The 20,095-nt window shown below is 41.4% G+C and overlaps 1 protein-coding gene across 3 annotated transcripts; it reads left to right on the top strand.

The window, feature by feature from the left end:
* The first annotated feature begins 10,369 nt into the window (after positions 1–10,369).
* Positions 10,370–18,303, top strand: DIRAS3 (DIRAS family GTPase 3). 3 transcript variants are annotated; one of them, XM_089518691.1, is made up of 2 exons: positions 10,370–10,600; positions 17,009–18,303. In XM_089518691.1, exon 2 carries the CDS (start codon positions 17,075–17,077, stop codon positions 17,669–17,671), a length of 597 nt encoding a protein of 198 aa, XP_089374817.1. In that variant the 5' UTR covers positions 10,370–10,600; positions 17,009–17,074; the 3' UTR covers positions 17,672–18,303. The 3 variants fall into 3 exon arrangements, with proteins under 3 accessions (XP_089374817.1, XP_089374819.1, XP_089374818.1); XM_089518693.1 differs by lacking the exon at positions 10,370–10,600 and adding an exon at positions 12,960–13,030; XM_089518692.1 differs by lacking the exon at positions 10,370–10,600 and adding an exon at positions 16,645–16,820.
* The last annotated feature ends 1,792 nt before the right edge of the window (positions 18,304–20,095 follow it).

Raw genomic sequence — 20,095 nt, 5'->3', positions numbered from 1 at the left:
GCCTTCAACAAGGTCCCCCATGATATTCTTGCAAACAAGCTAGTTAAAATGTGGGCTAGACAATGCAACTGTTGGTGGATTTGTAGTTGGCTGAAGGGCCAAATCCAAAGGGTGCTCCTCTTTATCTTGGAGAGAAGTCCCACAGGGTTCTGTCCTGGCCCCAGTGCTATTCAACATCTTTATCAATGATTTGAAGGAATAGAGGGCATGCTTATCAAATTTGCAGATGACACCAAATTAAGAGGAGTAGCTAATACCCCAGAGGAAAGGATCAGAATTCAAAATGATCTTACTAGATTAGAAAGTTGGGACAAAACTAACAAAATGACCTTCAACACAGAGAAATGTAAGGCACTATAGTTAGGATGAAATAAATGAAATGTACAAATATAGGATGGGGGACACCTGGCTTGTCAACAGTACATGTGAAAGGGATCTACGAGTCCTAGTAGACTACCAGTTGAACCTGAGTCAACAGTGCGATTCTAGGCTGCATCAATAGAAGTATAATGTCTAAATCAAGGGAAGTAATAGTGCCAATCCATTCTGCTTTGTTCAGGCCTCACCTGGAATATTGCATCCAGTTCTGGGCACCACAGTTCAAAAAGGATGTTGACAAAGTGGAATATGTCCAGAGGAAAGCGACCAAATTTTTAGCATTGAAAAGAATGGAATATTGAAACAGTTCACACCAAGAACTCTGATATTTGCTGTGTTCACACTCCCTTGGTAGCTTTGCTGCCCCTTTTCTTTGATGCTTAAAAATCTATCTTCAAATTATCAACTAAAGTTTTGAGTTACTACGATGCTAGCAATTTGGAAACTGAAGGAAACTTTATGGGAGTGGGGAATTCCTGTGTTGAGGAGCAATGCCCTCACTTTGTTACCTTCTCCCCAAGACCACAGCTTGGAATATATGTTCTGACTAACTGTAGTGGCACAGGGAAGCCAGTGATGTCTGATTTGTCTTCCTGTTGCGTACAGCAAGGTAGAACTGTGGGGACTAAAAGCAATTAATCAGTGACTCAATATGGATGGGTATGTTAATACACATGTGTGTATACATCAAAAGAATGGGATATGCCAGCAGCCTGCTGCCAACAAATAGAGATGTTCTCTATTCCAAGGGCAGGCGAGACAGAGGCTTTCAGTCACCATGGTTATGTACGTCAGTCCTCTGGGGAGAATGCCAGCAAGTGCATTAATCTGCATTGATCATGAGCAGACTTTCAGAGCTCTTGCTGTCACACTCCTTAAGCCAGCCGATCACAGGTGCTTTCCGCCATGGTCAAAAGAGGAACAGGAATGAAGATGAACTGGAAATGTAGGTCCCTTCTCATCCCACTGGTGAAGTTCAGGTCTTAGCCCTGTGACACATTTATGGTCCATGGAGGCAAATCCCAAATCTGTTAGAGTAACTGCTCAGATACCACCTGTTGGTATCTCTGAGTTTTCAATCTCTGCTTTATGAATGAACAGTAACAGCTGTGTTTATCCTAAAGAGGAAAACATCAAGAAAGTGTTTTGAAAGATTTTTTTCACTGCTAGTTCTCTCATCTGAATATTTTCCTGGTGTCTGCATTATGACAAATACTCTGAACTGCTTGAATGGTGGCTCTTATCTGTGTTGAACTTCCTCGTGATGTGTGTGGCTCAGAGCTTGGAAAAGCTATTTTTGACTGCTAGCCCCAGAATTCCCAAGAAACATGGCTGACTGGAGGATTCTGGGAACTGTGGACCAAATCAATACTCCCCCCCTCAATTCAGATGTAGCTCAGGCAGCATCTGCTACCCATGATACACTAAGGCTGACTACTTTCTACAACTATGTTCTTTGAAACCGTATTCATCTGAAGGGTGTAAATCTTCATTTTAATGCCACCTTTGTACATGAAAAAGGAGGAAAGGACTGAAAAAGGAGGGAGGAGATCAAGGTCAATCTGGCTGGCTTCAGCTCACTCCCACCATATGTGACTCTGGGTGCAAAATGCTTGTTTGGGATTAACATGCAGTCACTGAAGTTGGGAAGTTGATAATTCAACAGCATCTGGAGGGCCACACATTGCCTATCCCTGAGCACTTCCCTGTTAGGTAAAAGGATCTGTGGCTGATTTAGCCAAGAGCCTCTCTGCCTTCAGTTTAAATCCCACTGACATTGATGATGCAGTTCCCGTGGGCTTGAATAGATCTGAACAGCCCCTCTGGCACAGACTGATTGCTAAGATCAGTCTCTGGTGATGACTACCTTCTATTCCTGTTCCAATATGAGCTGGGAGTTGCCTCTGACTATCATGTTGCCTTTGATGAAATTATTCTCAGCTGCTGGTGCTTTGCGACATTTGGAGAGGGACCAGGAAATCTTGCAGTAGGTGGGAACCTCTTTGCCCATGCTATTAGACAAATAATTTATTTTTAATTTGAAGATATATGAAATATAAAACAGTGCCTATGACTTCATCCCTTTCTGTAGATCTTTTCTAGAATCTGTTATTTAAAGCCAATTAAGCCTTTTCAGAGTTTGGAAAAGTTGTCTTTGAGAGTACAAGGGTTTTTTAGATGCCATTTCCCACAATCATCCAGTCTATGGTAATACTTACTGAGGGGGTCTGAGAATTATATCCAGTGGGTGCTGATAGCTTCCATGTCAATGGTGCTGTGAATCCACTCTAGGTTTTAGTCTGAAAATTTAAAGGGATTACCCATGATGCTAACCCCTACTCAGTAACTTGGATAACACCTTTCAAATGTGGACTAAAGTTCAGAATAGACTTACTGCCCCATTGACATGGAAGATACTCACCTGCCTTAGATGAGCAATTCTCACTAATAAGCTCATTGAGAAGATGTGGACTCTACCTCACTTTAGGCCTGTTCTCTGGCACTCACACTCACCTAAGTCAAGGTATATAGCAGGGGTAGGAACTGAGTGGTCCATCAGAAGCTGACGAACTGTAATTTCCCAGCATTGCTCACTATTAGCTATGCTACTAGAGCTCCTAAGAGATAGAGTTATATACAGAAGTACGTTATTCCCATCCCTGATCTAAAGCAAGCTGGATGTTTTTGGCACTTAAGACCTAAAATCCCAGGTGAGCTAACAATCTGCTACCTTGTGAGGACATCCAAAATCTCTGCCTCAGGCAGATACCAAACTCTCCCCAATTGTAGGAACAGTCCTGGGTGACTGCCTACTTGGGAACGGCATCCTATGGCAGTTTACAGACTGCCCCTTTGGGGTGGCCTGTTCCCACCCCTTTCCCCACTGGATCGGGGCCTCAGCTGCCACAGCAGCAGCCTCTGAGGCCCCAATCCGCCGCTTTCCAGGCCACAGGGAAGTGGCAAAAGGCCACTTCCCTGCAGCCTGGAAAGGGGTGTCCTTGGGGCTTCATGCCCCAAGGACACCGGAAGGCAGCGGGGACAAAAAGAAAGGGGCCGCTTGGCCCCTTTCTGAATTGCGACGCTGGCGCAGCCATCTAAAGGCTGCGCCCAGCGACGCAAAGCTGGAAGGAGCTCCATTTCAGAGCTCCTTCCAGTGCCGCGGAAAGGGTGTCCCAAACACCCTCGCGCGGCACCAGCACATCACTTCTGTGCCGCTCCTTTTGGTGGCGGGGTGGTCGTGATGTCCCAATGGTGGCGCCCATGTAGAATGTGCGCCACCATTTTGTACGCACTAGGTACGTACTAGGGTTAGGGCGTCTGGAAAGGACGCCCTTTCCTAACTCTAGTACGTACCTAGTACGTACTTTGCGCATGTCTGGAACGCGCCAATGTTAAGAAAAAAATGAAAATGTCCTTGTGAACATTCTTAGAAGAGATTTGTGCCTCCTCTGGAGTAGCTGACTACTCTGTGTAGTCATGCTACACTTTTGTTTTCCAACAAAAGGCAACAAACTTTGATGGTTTCATTGTAATAACATTGTTTTTCTCCACTTCATTCCCTTATGACTATACAACAGGGGAAGGATGCAATAATGCACTAACGATTAAGTGCTCCTGCTCAAGACTCCACACTGATGCACTTGACTGTGGTCTGGTGAAAAAAGCAGATTTCTTTGAGAAACAGTCAGTGCTGCAAAATATAAACAGAAGCTTTCCATTTGTTCCCCAAGGATAGACTTGCACTCCTTTTTGTGTGGGATGAGTGTGAAAGTCAACTACCAAGCACTGCTTCCTCTCAGAGGTATAATTAAGTAGGTTCCTTCCTTCATTCAGGGCAATTATTCTGCACTCCTCCATCCCACAGGCACTCAGAATGGCTTTTGTATCAATAAACACAACACAAGCCAGTCCCTTTCTTCAGACATGCAGACTAAAAACACAAAAGGAGAAGGGGTGGAGTGGAACAGGAAAGCAAGAAAATTCAGGCATAAAATCTTAACGTTCATGCCTTATGAATCTTTACTGAGCATACATTGGCCACAATTATTTATGTTTGCTGGCTTGCATTCTTTTTCAAAAACAATTCAATGAAGGGTACATTTGTTACCCTTATGTGCTACACTTGCTACTGCATTCCTGATACCTTTCAAACCATAAAGTTTATAGCAGACCCCTGAACCCATTGCTTAAGGACTAACCCATGACAATTTGTTGCCAGAGGCAAAAGCCAAGATGGTACTCTTTCCTTTGTTGTGAATGGAGGCATACTGCTTTGATGTATCTGTCTCTTTAAAAGAAAGCTATTAAAGCTGACTTGTTGCTCAGCTACATTCTCTCGATTTCTCCCCATTCAGTCACACAGACTGGTTAGCTGGTAAATACAGTAATTATAATTATAATCCTCTTGAAGCCCTCTTTCAACTCTAATCATTTGCAAGCAAGATGATAATATGCAACTCTAGATTCATGACAACTTGGGTAAACATGTACTGTACATTGAAAATGTAGAGGTGAATGTGCATCCCCATTTAAAACAATACAGCAAAGGTCATGAATTGCATCAGATTTGGTCATATTTAGAACAGACCCATTGAAATAAATGGAATTTAAGCTAGTCATAACCAATTTAAGTCCCATTAATTTCAGTGGGCCTGGTTTAAGTATGGGCTGATTCCTGTCTGTATTCATCAGAGCTGGCAAGTAACTTTTTTTCCAAAATAAGGAGTTATCTATAATTGCTTTTTTTAAAAAATTAACCGAGTGATATTATGAGTATAAAATGAGGGGAAACATCACTCTTTCACAGTATAACTGTAAATATTTTAGTCACTTACTACTTAGAAATATTTTGTGCTACAGGCCCGCACTTTAGAGCATTCTGATATTCTTTTTCTTAAGTAACTGCTTAGGTATTTTTGATAAGAAAGCAAAAAAAAAAATACTTTTAAACAATTGCAGCTGTAATAGTAATTAATTAAGGAGATACTTGGAGGTGGGATAAATTGCTTCTTAAAAATAGTTTTCCTAGCTTTTATCCTTGTATCACCTGAATGTACACTCAGCACTGGTGTATCCCAGTCCTACACATTATTTTCATGCTTTCCTTCTTTGCTGGATCAGGGTGTTTCCTTGATTTCTTCATGTGAAGGCAGTTTCTTGGACATTGAATTACTAGAAAATGTGCTTCCTGAATTCAAAAGTGACTGAAAGGCTACATATTTTCCTCTCGCAGGGCTTTTTAAAATGAGACCATGGTTCTGTTAAAGACTTTTATAAGATGGTGTAGCTTTTTTTATGTGAATGTGGCTTTCAGGCTGTTGAGTAACCAAACAGGCTCTTTAACACAGCGCTTCACAGTCATTCCTAGCAGTTGCTCCTGAATAGGGCTGCCATAATTGTCCACTTTTACCAGGGACAAAATGTAGGACAAATTCAAGACCAAACTGTAGGGCAACTGTAGGACAAAACTCAGCTCAAAATGTAGGACATTTAAGGTCCACCATTTTTCTTCAATGTCCTACATTTTGGGCTGAGTTTTGTCCTGCAGTTGTCCTACAGTTTGGTCTTGAATTTGTTCCACATTTTGTCCCTGGTAAAAGTGGACAATTATGGCAACCCTACTCCTGAATCATCTTTCCAAAGCCATCTATGAATATATTCTTTAATATAAATCATTATGACCTTGATGTGTTTCTGTCTTTCAGGCCTGCTTTGCTGAGAACATCATCATGAAGATGTTGAAGTCTTGAGTAGTAATGTTCAGCTAAGAAGAGAGGAGCTTGGTACTGTTTATCAGCGAGTAAGACTACTCCATTGAAATATTTTAAACTTCTACCCAGGACTAGTGCTTCTATTCTGCATAGTAAGGCAGCCACATCACGGAGGGGATATGAGGTCAGAAATTGTTCATTCTTTACTATCTTACCATTTAAAAAAAATTATAACATCATCCTTGCTCCCCACCCCCAATATTGATACACAAAATTATTTATCAATTAAAGAGCAACAGGATAATACCAAAATAAAAGATGTCAAAAATATTTCTTTACACCAGCCACCAAAAAGACTTCAATGACTTTGGAAATCCAACATTATTTCTTCCCCCTCATATAGTCAAAAAAGCAAGTCCAGTTCGCAATAATATTGTGTTAATCTTTCTTCCCTTTAGTTGTTTGAAGTTGGTTAGTTAATCTTTCAATCAAAGCTAGTTGTCATACCAGGTCATCATAGATATTCCCTTGAAATCTTTCCAAAATCAAGCAGTGACCAACCTGAATAACCAGTTAGAAGTCTGTGGGATACTTTTGTATTGTCTCCTTGAAAAAAGCTGAGGAGTGCCAGTTCTGAGTCCTTGTATGCCACTAGTTGGCAACATTATTTGTTTCAGAGAAGAATGAATCCCAGAATGTAGACACTTTACTATGGAATCACCATAAATGTTGACTATATTTTTACTGCCAGGAATGGGGAGAAAAGTGGAGGTTTGGATTTCCAGAACTCAAATAACTTGGCTCATTTTGGGTTGTCCTTGGTGGGTAAAAGAAGGCATTTGTTATTCTGCTAGGCGGAGTTCGGGAGAGGTACTTTTTTGGACCACAACTTCCAGAATCTCCTAGCCAGCATGGCTACTGGCTTGCTAACTGGGGGCATTCTGGGAGGTGAAGTCCAAAATGTAATTTTTCCAAGCTCTGTAATGTAATTTTTCCAAGTTTGTCCCTCACCAGGATGATCTATCAGGCTCACACAAAACCATCTGAAGTTGCCCCACAAGTAAAAACACCATGGTATAAAAACTGCTGCCTATTGCCCTGGAGATGAGTGGGATCAGCTGTATGAAAAGATTCCTGTTTCCTAGCCTATAGATCTAGATATCCTTAGATATGGATACTTGGATATGAATACTGCTACCTTTTGTCCCAATGGACAAATTTTTTTGACACTCCCACTTTCTGAGGTGTTAATGTCTTTGGACTTCCTTTGGGTGGACTTGGAGCTACTTTCATTGTCGATGATATTTAGATTCCGAGCATTTCGGAATAGGCTTCTCAGTTGGTGCAAAATAAAATACGTTGCCTTAGCTTGATTGCAGAAATCACCAGCATAAAGTCTGTGGCACAGGGAGGAACCAGGGCTGGCGAGTCTGATTTCAAGAATCTTCTGCAAGTGTGACACTGCCCCTTCTGTGCCAGCCTTTGGGTATGAAAAGAGAGAGAGAATGAAGGAGAGAGAATGGAGTAGCAGAAAGAGGAACGGGGAAGGATGTAGCCCTCTTGCTATGCCCAACACTGGCTTCAGCCATCCCAATCACTGCTGGAATATGGGTCCCAACAATTGCCCCTAAGAACCATATTCCTCAGCAAAGAAAGGAGATTCACTATCGAAACTGTAGCATGACATCAGCACAGCTTGGCAAAGTTCCTTTTTTAGACAACAGAATCCCACAAGCAGAATACAGTATAAGCCTGGGAGATTCAGGACCATTAGACATGTTGGAATCCAGCTTTTTAAATGGCCTTTGGTGTGACTGTCCCTGCATAGACTTGGGAGTGAACACTGGAGAACACCTTAACTGGAATCTCATTGAATTAAAAAATCCATAGGATCTTGTATTTCCCATTATTCTTCTTTTCCTTTGATCTTTTGGTGATGGAAAAAGTTAATAGTTGCCCTAACTCTCTCTTACGCACTACATTTATTTTTATTATACCAAATCATGTTGAAAGGAAGTGCAAAGAAAAGAAATAAAGAAATAAAATTATGGGGGAAATAATTATTTTCAATACTTGGAAGCTGTCTTTATATCTACTCAGATCATTTGGCCCACATAGCTCAGTATGGCCTGTACCAAGCATTGGCAAAGTTGTTGATTCAAGTGTCTTGTGCCAGCCATATCCACAATAATCTGTCCATGTCAGGGTGCTCTGGAAGGCAGAGGAGAAGAGTCAATTAGAAAGGAAGCAATCTGGACAAGACATGAAACATGGAACCAAGTTTAAAAATAAGGACAAGGACTGAAAAAGGTAGATGCAGCATCTCTGTTTTGAAATGAAGTGGCTAGATTCCCTTTGCAGTATGTAAGTTGCTCCATACTGAATGATTCATCTTCTTGAAATGATTCATTTTCTTTCTTGTATTGTGGTTTTGGGGGGGAGCATTTATATATGCAGCATCCCCATTCTCTAGGGAAAATATAACCAAAATAACTGCTTTTAGCCACTGCAAAAGTACAGCTGGACTAAACAATACATGTTGAAGACATTTCAACATAAAGTCAAGTTATGGATCTGTAATTAATTTGTCTTCTTTTTAGATATAAATAACCATGAGTATGAGTCAAAGGAAAATAAGCTTTCCAGCACTGGATTCCCATAAGTTCAGGAGAAGAAAAATATATGCCTTTTGATTTTACAGTCGGCACCTGTCTCCACGGATTCAAGGCTTGAAAATATTTTTTTTAATTCCAGGAAGAAAATCTTGATTTTGCCATTTTATATGGGGAACACTATTTTGATTCACCATTGTACATAATGGGACTTGAGCAGCTATGGATTTTGGTATCCATGACAGGTCATGGAACCAAAGCCCAGTGGACCCACTGTAATACAGAACTGTAACAACCTCCTTTCTTGTTGGCTTATTAAGAAAAATTGAACTAATGAAATAAAGGAGTCCCCAGTTAAACTGCTTCAGTCTGGATGGGATTTAAAACAGGATTCTACAGCATGGAGCCATGGCTGTTAAAGAAGTATCAGACTGCATTATTATTTGCAGTGTAGGTGCAGCCTTTGTTCAATGCCTTTAGCAGCAGAAAACAATGAGGAGATTCAACAAGTGCAGCACACATACATAAGTAAGCCTGGAAACAAGAAAATCTAGATTCCCTAATTTCTCTGTGAGTGTCAGCCACCTGTTTGTTGAGACTACACAAACATTTCACTACTTCCACCCTTAGCTTTAAGGTGCAGCGGTTTGAGTGTTGGACTAGGACTCTGGAGATCATGGTTCAATTCCCAGTTCAGCCATGAAACCTCTTGGGTGCCCTTGGGCAAGTCACACTCTCTCAGTCTCAAAGGATAGCAATGGCAGGCCCCCTGAAGAAACCTGCCCCCAAAAAAACCCCAACATAGGTTCGCCTTAAGGTTGCCATAAATCAGAAATGACTTGAAGGCACACCACAGGGTGACCAGATGCCCATTCTCCTTTTGCAGGACATGTCCTCAATTTCCACCTTCTGTTCAGGAGGAATTCCAAAATGTCCTCTATTTTGAGCATGACATGTCCTTAGTTTTTCTTGATGTCCTCCATTTTGTGGTGTTTGGTCCTCCTTAGTGGTGAGGACCGCTGGGCACCCTGGTGGGGCAACATTTGGGTCTAGGGGACTGGGGTGCTTGCCTGGCCTTCTGAGTCACCCCTGTGCTCAGATTGGGATAGTCACCCCTATGCAGAGCTCCTCCTTTTCCAGGACATGGCCTACATTTCATGACTTCCTGTGCAGAGGGAATTAATCCCAAATCTTCTCCAGTTTGAGCATGACTAAGAAGCACGAATTTCTATTTCTAGGAGCGTTTTAAGTTTTGTTTTTCTGTCCAGGTCCAGGAGGAATTTCAAAACCACCTCCATTTTGAGCAGGGCCAAGAAGCACGAATTTCTATTTCCATCAGTGTTTTGAGCTTTTATTTTCTGTCCAGGGGGAATTCCCAAACGTCTTCCATTTTGGGCAAGGCTAAGAAGCACGAGTTACTATTTCTTGTTTTGCAGGTTTTATTTTCTTCTCCAGGAGGACTTCCCAAACGTCCTCCATTTTGAGCAGGACTTTCTATTTCTGTGAGGGATGTCAGCTTTTATTTTCTTCTCCAGGAGGAATTCCCCAAACCCTCCTCCATTCAGAGCAGGGCTAAAAGAAGCAGGGATTTCTCTTTCTGGGAGGGAGCTTAGCTTTGCTTTTCTGCTCCAGGAGGCATGTGGAGCAGGGCTAAGAAGCAGGGCTGGCCATTTCCAGGGGGGTTGGGCACCTTGCCTTTGGCCATGCCCTGCTGCCTGCCTCCCTCTCGCTGGCCCTGTGTGGCTGGCCAAGGGACCAGTGGGCTGGGCTGCAGCTGGCAAGGGCTGCCGAAAGGAGGATGCTGCTGCTGCTGCTGGTGCTTGGCAGCCTGGCAAGGGCTGGGAGGAGGAGAGGCGGCGGTGCCTTGGGCAGCCTGCGCAGGAGGAAGACCTACTCCAGGTGAGTAAAGATGGGATGTGTTTATGGGGGGAACAGGGGGACCAGGCACCACAAAATGGAGCCCCTTGCAAGGAAAAGAAAGAAAGAAAGAAATGGTCGGACGGGAGCCAAGGAAAGCCACCCAAGATTCCTCGAGACATGGTCCATTCCTCCTCCTTAGTCCTGCTCCACATGGAACTGGGCATGCCTCCTCCTGGCCAGGAGGGACGGAATGGAGGACACGCCCTGCCCAAGGAGGACCTGGCTGAGCCCCCACTTTGGGCGGGAAAAGGGGGCCAGGCCACCACCTCCTCAGGGGGGCTTTCCTGGGGCTTGGAGGGGCCTTTGGGGCTCTCTGGCTGCTCCCCAGAGCCTGGGAGGAAAGGGGGGGGGGAGGGTGTCCCTAAGAGTTTTCAATACCGTTTAAATTTGAATGCATAACTTTTAACTTTTTCTTACTGTTAGGTTTATACATTGCAATGATTTTTAGATTGTTTTAAATTGTATTGTTTCAAATTAGCCATGCACCGCTTGGAGTCCTTAGATTGAGAGAAATATGTCATATAAGTTAAGAATAAGAATAATTGTTGTTGTTGTTGTTGTTGTAGGGGGAAAGGCATACTTCACACCGTTTTTCTCTTGGTCGGAGAAGCTGGTGGAAGGAGCCTGCAGGCAACTTTACCTTTCCTACACAGGAGTACGGCTGCATCCACACTGCAGAAATCATCTATTTTGACGCCGCTTTTACTGCCATGGCTCAATGCTATGGGATTCTGGGAATGGTAGTTTGTTTTGGCATGGTGCCACAACAAACTACCATTTCCAGAATCCCATAGCATTGAGCCATGGCAGTAAAAGCGGCGTCAAAATGGATGATTTCTGCAGTGTGGATGGACTCAAGAATGTGAAGGTGCTGCCTTGGCGATGCTGTGGTTATGGTCCCTCTTACCTCAGGACACGGACTTCGGAGCTGATCCAGATGGTATCTGTGGCTCTCCAGAGGTCCTTGGACTCCATCACTTTATCCCAGTTGGACTGGGTCTGATGGGAACTGGAGTCCAATTGCACCAAGAGGGCAACAGGTCTCTCCACCTCAGATAAGATCACCCATTGTTGTTGGGTGCCTTCAAGCCATTTCTGACTTACTGTAACAATAATGGTGTTTTCTAGGTAGGATTTGTTTAGAGGATTTTTGCCATTGCCTTACCCTGAGGCTGAGAGAGTGTGACTTGCCTAAGTTCACCATGTGGGTTTCCGTGGCCAAACCAGGATTGAAACCCTGGTCTTCCAGAGTTCAACACTCAAACTCTACACCATGCTGGCACTCTTATGGTAACTCTATCATAGGGTCTTCTTGACAGGTATTAGAGGTATGCCATTATCTTCTTCTAAGGCTGAGAGAGTATAACTTGCCCTTAGTCATCCAGAAGGTTTCCACGACTGAGTGGAGATTTGAACCCTGGTCTGCCAGAGTCCTAATCCATCACTCAAGCCGCACTGGCTCTAGATCACACAAACACACAAAGCTTTCGGATTAGCAGCATTTCTGATTAGTGTGTTAAGTGAGAATGTGTGTGCCCTATGAACATCTTTACATTGCGTCCTAAGCAACAGTTACTTTGGAAAAGATGCTTGTGACTTTCAGTGAAGCCCAATTCAGTGACAGTGAAGTCTGGAGTGTGGACTCTTTAACTAGCCATTGTCTTGAAGTGATTATTCAGTTTTCAACAGGATGGCATGGTGGCAAGACTCATCCTTGCTCCTATTTTACAAAAGAAGTCAAAGTTGCATTAGTAAAGAGGCTGTTTTGCAGGCAGGAGGTTCAAGTTTCAGTTATCAATCACTGAAATGGGTCAGAGAGGGTTGGGGAAAGCCAGTTTAGTATGGCATAGTGGATATTTTTGGCTAGTTCATACTGGAGGAACCTTTGTTATGATACTGTATTATGATAATGTTGTTATTAACTTTCTTTATTCCCTTCCTTTTCCTCAAACTTGGCACTGTTTGGGACTTCAGATGCCAGATTACCCGCCAAAATAGCCAATGTGAGGGATACATCCAACAATGTCTGGAGGGGTACTGTTGCCCATTACTGTACTAGATAGACACATAGTTTTCAGTGCTCTTAAAACTGCCTTTCCCTATTAAGTACACCTCTTGATGCCACTTGCTGAGGAATATGTGTGGGAGGGTGCTGTGCTCATCACTTGTTATGGGCTTCTCACAGGTATCTTTTTAGCCATCATGGAAACCTAATGCTAGACATGATAGGCCTCTGGTTAGATCCAGAATGACTCTGTTCTTATGGTTGTATTTCCAGACAGAGATTGCCAAAACCTGGAGAAAAGGGGACAAAAATGATACCAGGAGCGATTGTATCTACAGATTGGATTATAGTGGAATTATACAAAAGCTCTAAGAAACACCTGAGTAGCCTGGCACCTTTTAAAGGTGATGAACAGATGTTTTGTACCTTTAACAGCTACCTGAGCAGAGAACATTCAACAGATGAAACTTCTCCGGCATATGGATACTGTAATAACAAGCTTCACCTGCTGAATTTTCTCCTGTTACAGACTTGTTAAAACAATTGGGAACCCTGCTTGTTGGCAACAATTTTGTTTCTTGAAGTATTCTTGCTTTCTCTGTCCAAATGATTTTTTTCTTTTATCATAAGAGCAATTATTTCTGTTTGCTGTTACCTCCTTTCCCAAATCATTACCTCTTCCATGGCATGTGAGTAAACATTATAAGCAGAGGGACAGAAAAGAAATTCTAATCAGAAAAACTTTGGGACAGCTCTTATTTGCAATATATGGAGATTTGGTTATGTGGTTTGCAAATATTGAACTTCACATGCTTCCATAAACTATATTTTCAGTAGAAAAAATAGTATTAAATTTACCATGAAGCCAACAAATATGTTGAAAATTGTCTAATAACATTGTAAAAATAATGATTTATGACTGAGAATATCCATTCAACCATTTACTGGCATAAACTCTAAAAATCTCCTGAAGTAGAGTATCTTTTGTCCTGGCTCTAGCATCGGGCAAATAGTAACAGGTAATTGGGAGATAGTAGTCAAATACTTGCTAATTCTGGTGTAGTGTTTTAAACTCAGGACTGTGACTCTTGAGCCCAGGCTTTGAATCCCCGCTCAGCCATGGTAAACCAATGGGTCAAGCCACTTGGACAAGCCACACACTCTCAGCCTTAGAGGAAGGCAAAGGCAACCCCCTCTGAACAAATTTTGCCAAGAAATTCCCATGATATGTTTACCTTAGAGTAAGATACGACTTGGAGGCACACAGTAACAACAGCAGTATAGTTTCCCATATAAAGTTCCACTCAATTCAGTGAAATTTACTCTCAAGTAACAATGCATAGGGTTGTTAACTATAGCTGGATTGAAAGGTACTGTGAATGAATAGAAAGCAGCTTGAAGTGAATGTTCCTATGTTAGGTTGTGCATAGAACCCCTGAGAACTGGGATGAGGAGCCAGTGGTCCTTCAGATATAATTGGAATAAATATCCTACCACCCCTGAATACTGGCCATGCAGATTGGGGCTGGTGGGATTCAGGAGGACCCTAGACTTCCTATTCCTGACACAGATATTGAGGGCAGGGAGGGGGGAATCTGTCCTGTCAGTTGAGGAAATAAAATGTGGGAGGACATGTCTCCCTAGTTGTGCAATTCCCTCCCGCTGGAGGCTCATTGGCATAAACACCGGAATCATTCCAGCTCCAAGTTAAAACCTGGTTTCTTATAAAAGCCCTTGGGCCTCACTGATTTTATCCAGGCTGCACGTGCTTTATAGATATACCATTCAAGATTGTTTTAACAGATTTTAAACTGGAAAATTACTGTATATACTCCTGTATAAGTTTAGAAATTTTAGTCATTGGTCCAAAAACAGTTGGTCGACTTATCCACAGGTCAATATAAGTACTGTACTTTAACCCTTCTCAGAGTAGAGTGGTGAAAGGAGGGGACTTAGTCCATCCCAGGAGCACCTAAAAGAAGCACTGATCCCCCTCTACTCTCTCGTCCACTAAGCCTTTAGAGTAAGCAGAAACAGTTATGCCTGCCATAATTTTATAGGTTATTTGGCATCATTTTCCTTTGCTTTGTCTTTTATATCCTTTGTTACAAGCCCCTAAGTCTCACCCTCAACTTATCCATGGGTCATATCAAAATCCATAATTTTACCCCAAAACCTGCCCTTGGCTTATACATGAGATCGACCTATAGTTGAGTATATACAGTAATATATTTTAATGTGAAGTTGAAGGTTTTGACAGCTGGCATCCATAGCCATGCAGCTGTGGACAAATCTACATAGGGAATACCGAACTCAGTGTTCAAACACAAATCAAGGAACATGAGAGACACTGCAGAGTGAGTCAGCCAGAAAAATCAGCAATAGCAGAACATGTTATAAACCATCCTGGGCATAAAATGCTGTTTGAAAATCTGGACCATGCCAACAACTGTAAGTTCAGAATGCACAGAGAAGCCACTGAAATCCATAAACACCTGGACAATTTCAACAGGAAAGAAAAAACCCTTAAAGTAAATGAAGGTTGGCTACCAGTCCTGAAAAACACCAAAATCAAGGGCAAATGCAAATGAAAATCACCCAGGGTGAGGGGGGTTTCCCAGCAGACAATGAATCATTAATTAAATAGACACCTTGAGGCCTTGCCATTCAACAACAGAACAATGCACAGATTAACATGTAAATCGCTTCCTCTCAACCAACAGTATATATACCCCACTCTCTTCCATGCCAGCATTCTCTGAAGATGCCAGCCACAGCTGCTTGCAAAACATCAGGAATAAACTGTTTAGAACACAGCCTCATAGCCTGAAAAACCCACCAAAAACTATAATATATTTTAAATCTTTATAATTATTCATTCCTTAATTTTATTTTATTGTAAGCCACCCTGAGATCTTGAATAAAGGGTAGGAGTCTAAATATTTTAATTAATTAAATTATTGATCATTTAGGTCAGGGGATTGCAAGCATGGTTCTCAAGTTATCCATTGTTTAATTCTCTAATTCCCAGGAGTGCCAGATGGTATAGACAGTGAGATTATGGGAGTTATAATACAAAAAGATATCTAGATATCTTGCCTAGTGAATTCCCTGTAACAGGCTGAAGAACCAGAGGAGGTGCTTCTGCTTGGAATCCATTATCCCCAACCCCAATTTTAAATCTTAGTCCATTCCATGTGGCAGGGACATGCTTTAACAGGTATGTTGATGCAGTTGTGTGCCTTCAAAGCATTTCCAATTTATGGCTACCCTAAGGTGATCCTATCATGGGGTTTTCTTGGCAAACTTTGTTCAGAAGAGGTTTACCATTGCTTTGCCCTGAGGCTGAGAGCATGTGACTTGCCCAGGTGGATTTTCATGGCTGAGTGGCGAGTTGAACCCTTGTCTCCAGAGTCATAGACAAACACTCAAACCACAATGCCATAGAAAGCAGGGACACTAGTATGCATGCATGTATTAGTATGTTTCTTCTGTATGCAGTCAAATTCCAACATGCAATAAAAATGGAGCCAGTGGGTGATTCGAATAACAGTTAAAATTCCACAATCTCAAAGCCTAGGTTAGGTGTAAATCACACCAATCTTCAGGCTAAAGATTTGTGCCCATTTTTTTGTTTCCTCAGTGAGGCTGGTATTGAAAAATCACCTTTGCCCCAAGGCAGGTAAATACTTCCCTTGTCTGCCTGCAGCTGTCATGATGCCAATAGGCACAAACTGGCACTGTATGTATTCACTTGCATCCGTCATTCTGACTAATGCAGCCGAATTGCTGTGCCTGTTGCTTCTTGAGAGCCAGCGTGGGCGAGTGCACAAAACAGGAGAATGGAAGCAATAGACCCATGGGATTAGCAGGCAACTTTCTCCCACCCCCACCCCAGAAGCAGAAAATGAGCATAGCTGATCGCAGAAACTAGCAAATAGGAAAGGGTGATCCTGGGCAGGTGCCAACAAGCTTGGGTGCTCTGTTGCTTGGGGATAGAAGGCTGGCTGATCTCCACTCTGATGGACAATTATAGCCTTATTTTTCCTGATGGAGGAGCTTTTGGCTGCAAGCAAATTAGATATTTCACTGCTAATAGAAGTATTGTCTACCGAGTGAGAGGTTTGCCTGGCTGTTCACTGCAGCCTCCCTTGATGTCGGTCTGATGCTTTGGACTTCAACTCTTATTTCCAGGTAGCGTGGGCAATGGGGATGATGGGCTTTGTACTCCAATACATCTGGAGGGCACTACACAGGGAGAAGGCTGCTCTACTGCTAGTTGGTAATTTAGATATTCACATGAAGGTTTGAGGAAAAGAAAATGTTTGTCAGATTTGGATGTTGGAACTTCTTGTACCTAAGCTGCTGTCTTTCTTCAACAGGTCTGCTCTCCAAAGGAGTATGTAAACACTCAGGACTCTTCCTTGGCTCTCAGGTGATCAAGAATCATGCCAGAACAAAGCAATGATTATAGAGTAGTTGTATTTGGAGCTGCTGGTGTTGGTAAGAGTTCCCTGGTTCTTCGCTTTGTGAGGGGAACCTTCAGGGAAACATACATCCCAACTGTTGAAGACACTTATCGCCAAGTGATCAGCTGTGATAAGAACATCTGCACCCTTCAGATCACAGACACCACTGGAAGTCACCAGTTCCCTGCTATGCAGAGGTTATCCATCTCCAAAGGCCATGCATTCATGTTGGTGTACTCTGTTACCAGTAGGCAGTCGATTGAAGAGCTTCAACCAATCTATGACCAGATTTGTCAGATCAAAGGGGACATCCAGAAGGTCCCAATCATGTTGGTAGGAAATAAGAGTGATGACACACAGCGAGAGGTGGATACCAATGAAGGAGAAGTCCTTGCCACCAAATGGAAATGTTCCTTCATGGAGACATCTGCCAAAATGAACTATAATGTGCAAGAACTTTTCCAAGAACTCTTGAATCTTGAGAAGAGAAGAAGTGTAAGTCTCCAGGTAGATGGTAAGAAATCAAAGCAGCAGCGTAAGAAGAATAAACTGAAAGGCAAATGTTCTGTCATGTGAAATACTGGAGACTGGACCTCCTGTGTAGTTATGAGGTGGAGAGACTCATTCAGAAAGCACATTCTCATATGCTGTGGGAAACAGTTAAACACAGAGGCTTTTCATGGGCCAAGGATGGTTGTTTTCTTTTTCTTTTTACAATCTTGCTCTTAAATTTTGGCCAGGTTATTTAAATATTTACCTGAGAAAATTTGGGTTTTGCATGGTTCATTCTGCAAATCAGGTGTTAAAAACCATCCTCCATTACCACCATGCTGCAGTAACCAGTATTAAACAGTGTAGTACAGAATAATATGCGTGTAATCCAAAGCAAGACAACTTTGCATTTTACCATGGCTTTTTAATCTGTCTTCAGCTTATCAGGTACCCTCCATTTATCCAAATTCTTAAAAGACTGTCTGGTTCACAATGGGACACTAGTCAGTAGGTCAGAAACAAAAATCATACTTTGTCTAATAAGCAAAAGAAGTAACATAACTTGTTTTTAGAGTGATACTTAACCAGGCGAATACTGACTACTGTAAATGTTTATTCATTTACTGTAGTTCTTTGAACATGTATTTGTATAAGGGGAAACTGTATTCCTTAAAAAGATATGCTAGTTGTTCCATATTAAAAGCTATAATTTTGAATGTGCTGGTGTATATTGGCAAGGATTTTATGTGAATGATTAAAGTGATTTGAATACCTAGAGTGCATTCATTGATTTATTGGCTATGAAAGTTCCAAAGCTGTCTATCCTAAAAGTAGAATCAATGGATTTGGTTCATCAGAATATTCTTGGCAATTTTAAATTAGAGTTGTTGAGAAAAGACCTTTGAGTTTCATTGTCTCAGGTCATTGTTTTGCCATAGGGCAGTATACAAATTATTATTATTATTATTATTATTATTGTCTAGATTAGAACTAGTCTCATTTAAAAAAAATAACATAGAACTATTCATGTTCTTGAAGACTTTTTATAGAATTAAAGACAGAAATATAGCATAAAGATCTTGGTTGGATCCAGATGTAATGCTTGGATTATACAATGAATTCGATAAGACTTGATTTAGTTACAACGTATGTCACTGATTTAATAGCTGTAAGTATCACTAGATTGGGATTCAACTATTTGTTTAGAGACGTTTATTTGAATCCAAATCCAAGGCTAGATTAAGTTACTTCGATGTCCACTTTTACAACGGCTGCATGTGCCTGATTTTAGATTGCAACCACTTCCTGACTAGTTATTTAATACAGAATGGCCACATGACACACTTGCTCACCCTCAGAGGAGGGTCATATGAAAATCAACAATTTTGGCTCCAAAAGTTGACCTCGGCTAATAATAATAATAATAATAATAATAATAATAATACTTTTTATTTCTATACCGCTTTTCCTTGAGATCAAAGCAGTTCACATACAGTAAAATTATATGACATATGTCATATTACAGTAAAAGCAGTTACAACATCTAATAAAACATATTTAAAAACAACATATTAAAACAGTCAAGACTGTAAAATTTAAAAACATCATAATCTGATTGGGGAATACTTATACGTGAAGCCAACTTATAATCGAGTATATACGGTTGTGCAAAAACATTTTCTGCTTAAAAATATTAGTAAACTACTGCTATAGTTTACATCCTATATACCAGTGGTTCTCAACCATTTTATCCTTGTGATCCCCTTTACATCTGCACGTAGACGTTGAGCCCCTTCCCCACTTGACATAGTATAAGAATAAAAATTGTGGAGTCGAACACCCCACAAAAACTATGAATAAAAATTGTTTGTATAGTGTGTGTATTTTTATTTGCACATTCATTTATTAATGAATATTTTAACATTTTATAAAGAAATAACATCTTTCAAATTAGAACAGTTTTATTTAAGTAAATTCAATATTTAACACATGTGTAAATTTTACACATAAAAAGTTACCCCAGTTGAATCTCTCCGTGCCATTTTAACCCTGTTGCCGTTCACATTTTCCATCATATCGAGTCATTCCCAGGACGCACTACTGAAGATGTGGATCATTGCAGCCCTTTAAAAAAGAACTATTAAGGGGTCCAGTGCCAAATGCACCTGTTTAAGTAGGCTTTTCAGCTGTCCACCCGCAAACCATCAATTGCTGTCAGCGCGAGTGTGAATGTCACAGAAATAAACTAGTTCCAAACTGGGTTATTTCCATAGTGTGAATGGCCTCCAAATCTATGTTTGAGAACCACTGCTATATACAGTACAGCTTATCTGGCAGCAAATCCAATTGAAATAAATGGGTTTCATTTTGAACACCACAGTTCCCATTGTAGTATTTTAAACTATGTTTTTAACTTGATTAAACTTTAAAATTAACTTAATTTTATCTTAATTACAATAATTCTAATTTTAATGCCTATTTGATTGCTGACTACTTAACTGTTTGTGC

The sequence above is a fragment of the Sceloporus occidentalis genome, unplaced genomic scaffold (assembly GCF_023333645.1).
Source record: "Sceloporus occidentalis isolate IW3139 unplaced genomic scaffold, rSceOcc1.0.p SCAF_3, whole genome shotgun sequence".
NCBI classification, from domain to species: domain Eukaryota; kingdom Metazoa; phylum Chordata; class Lepidosauria; order Squamata; family Phrynosomatidae; genus Sceloporus; species Sceloporus occidentalis.
This window is presented reverse-complemented; position numbering and strand designations above follow the sequence as displayed.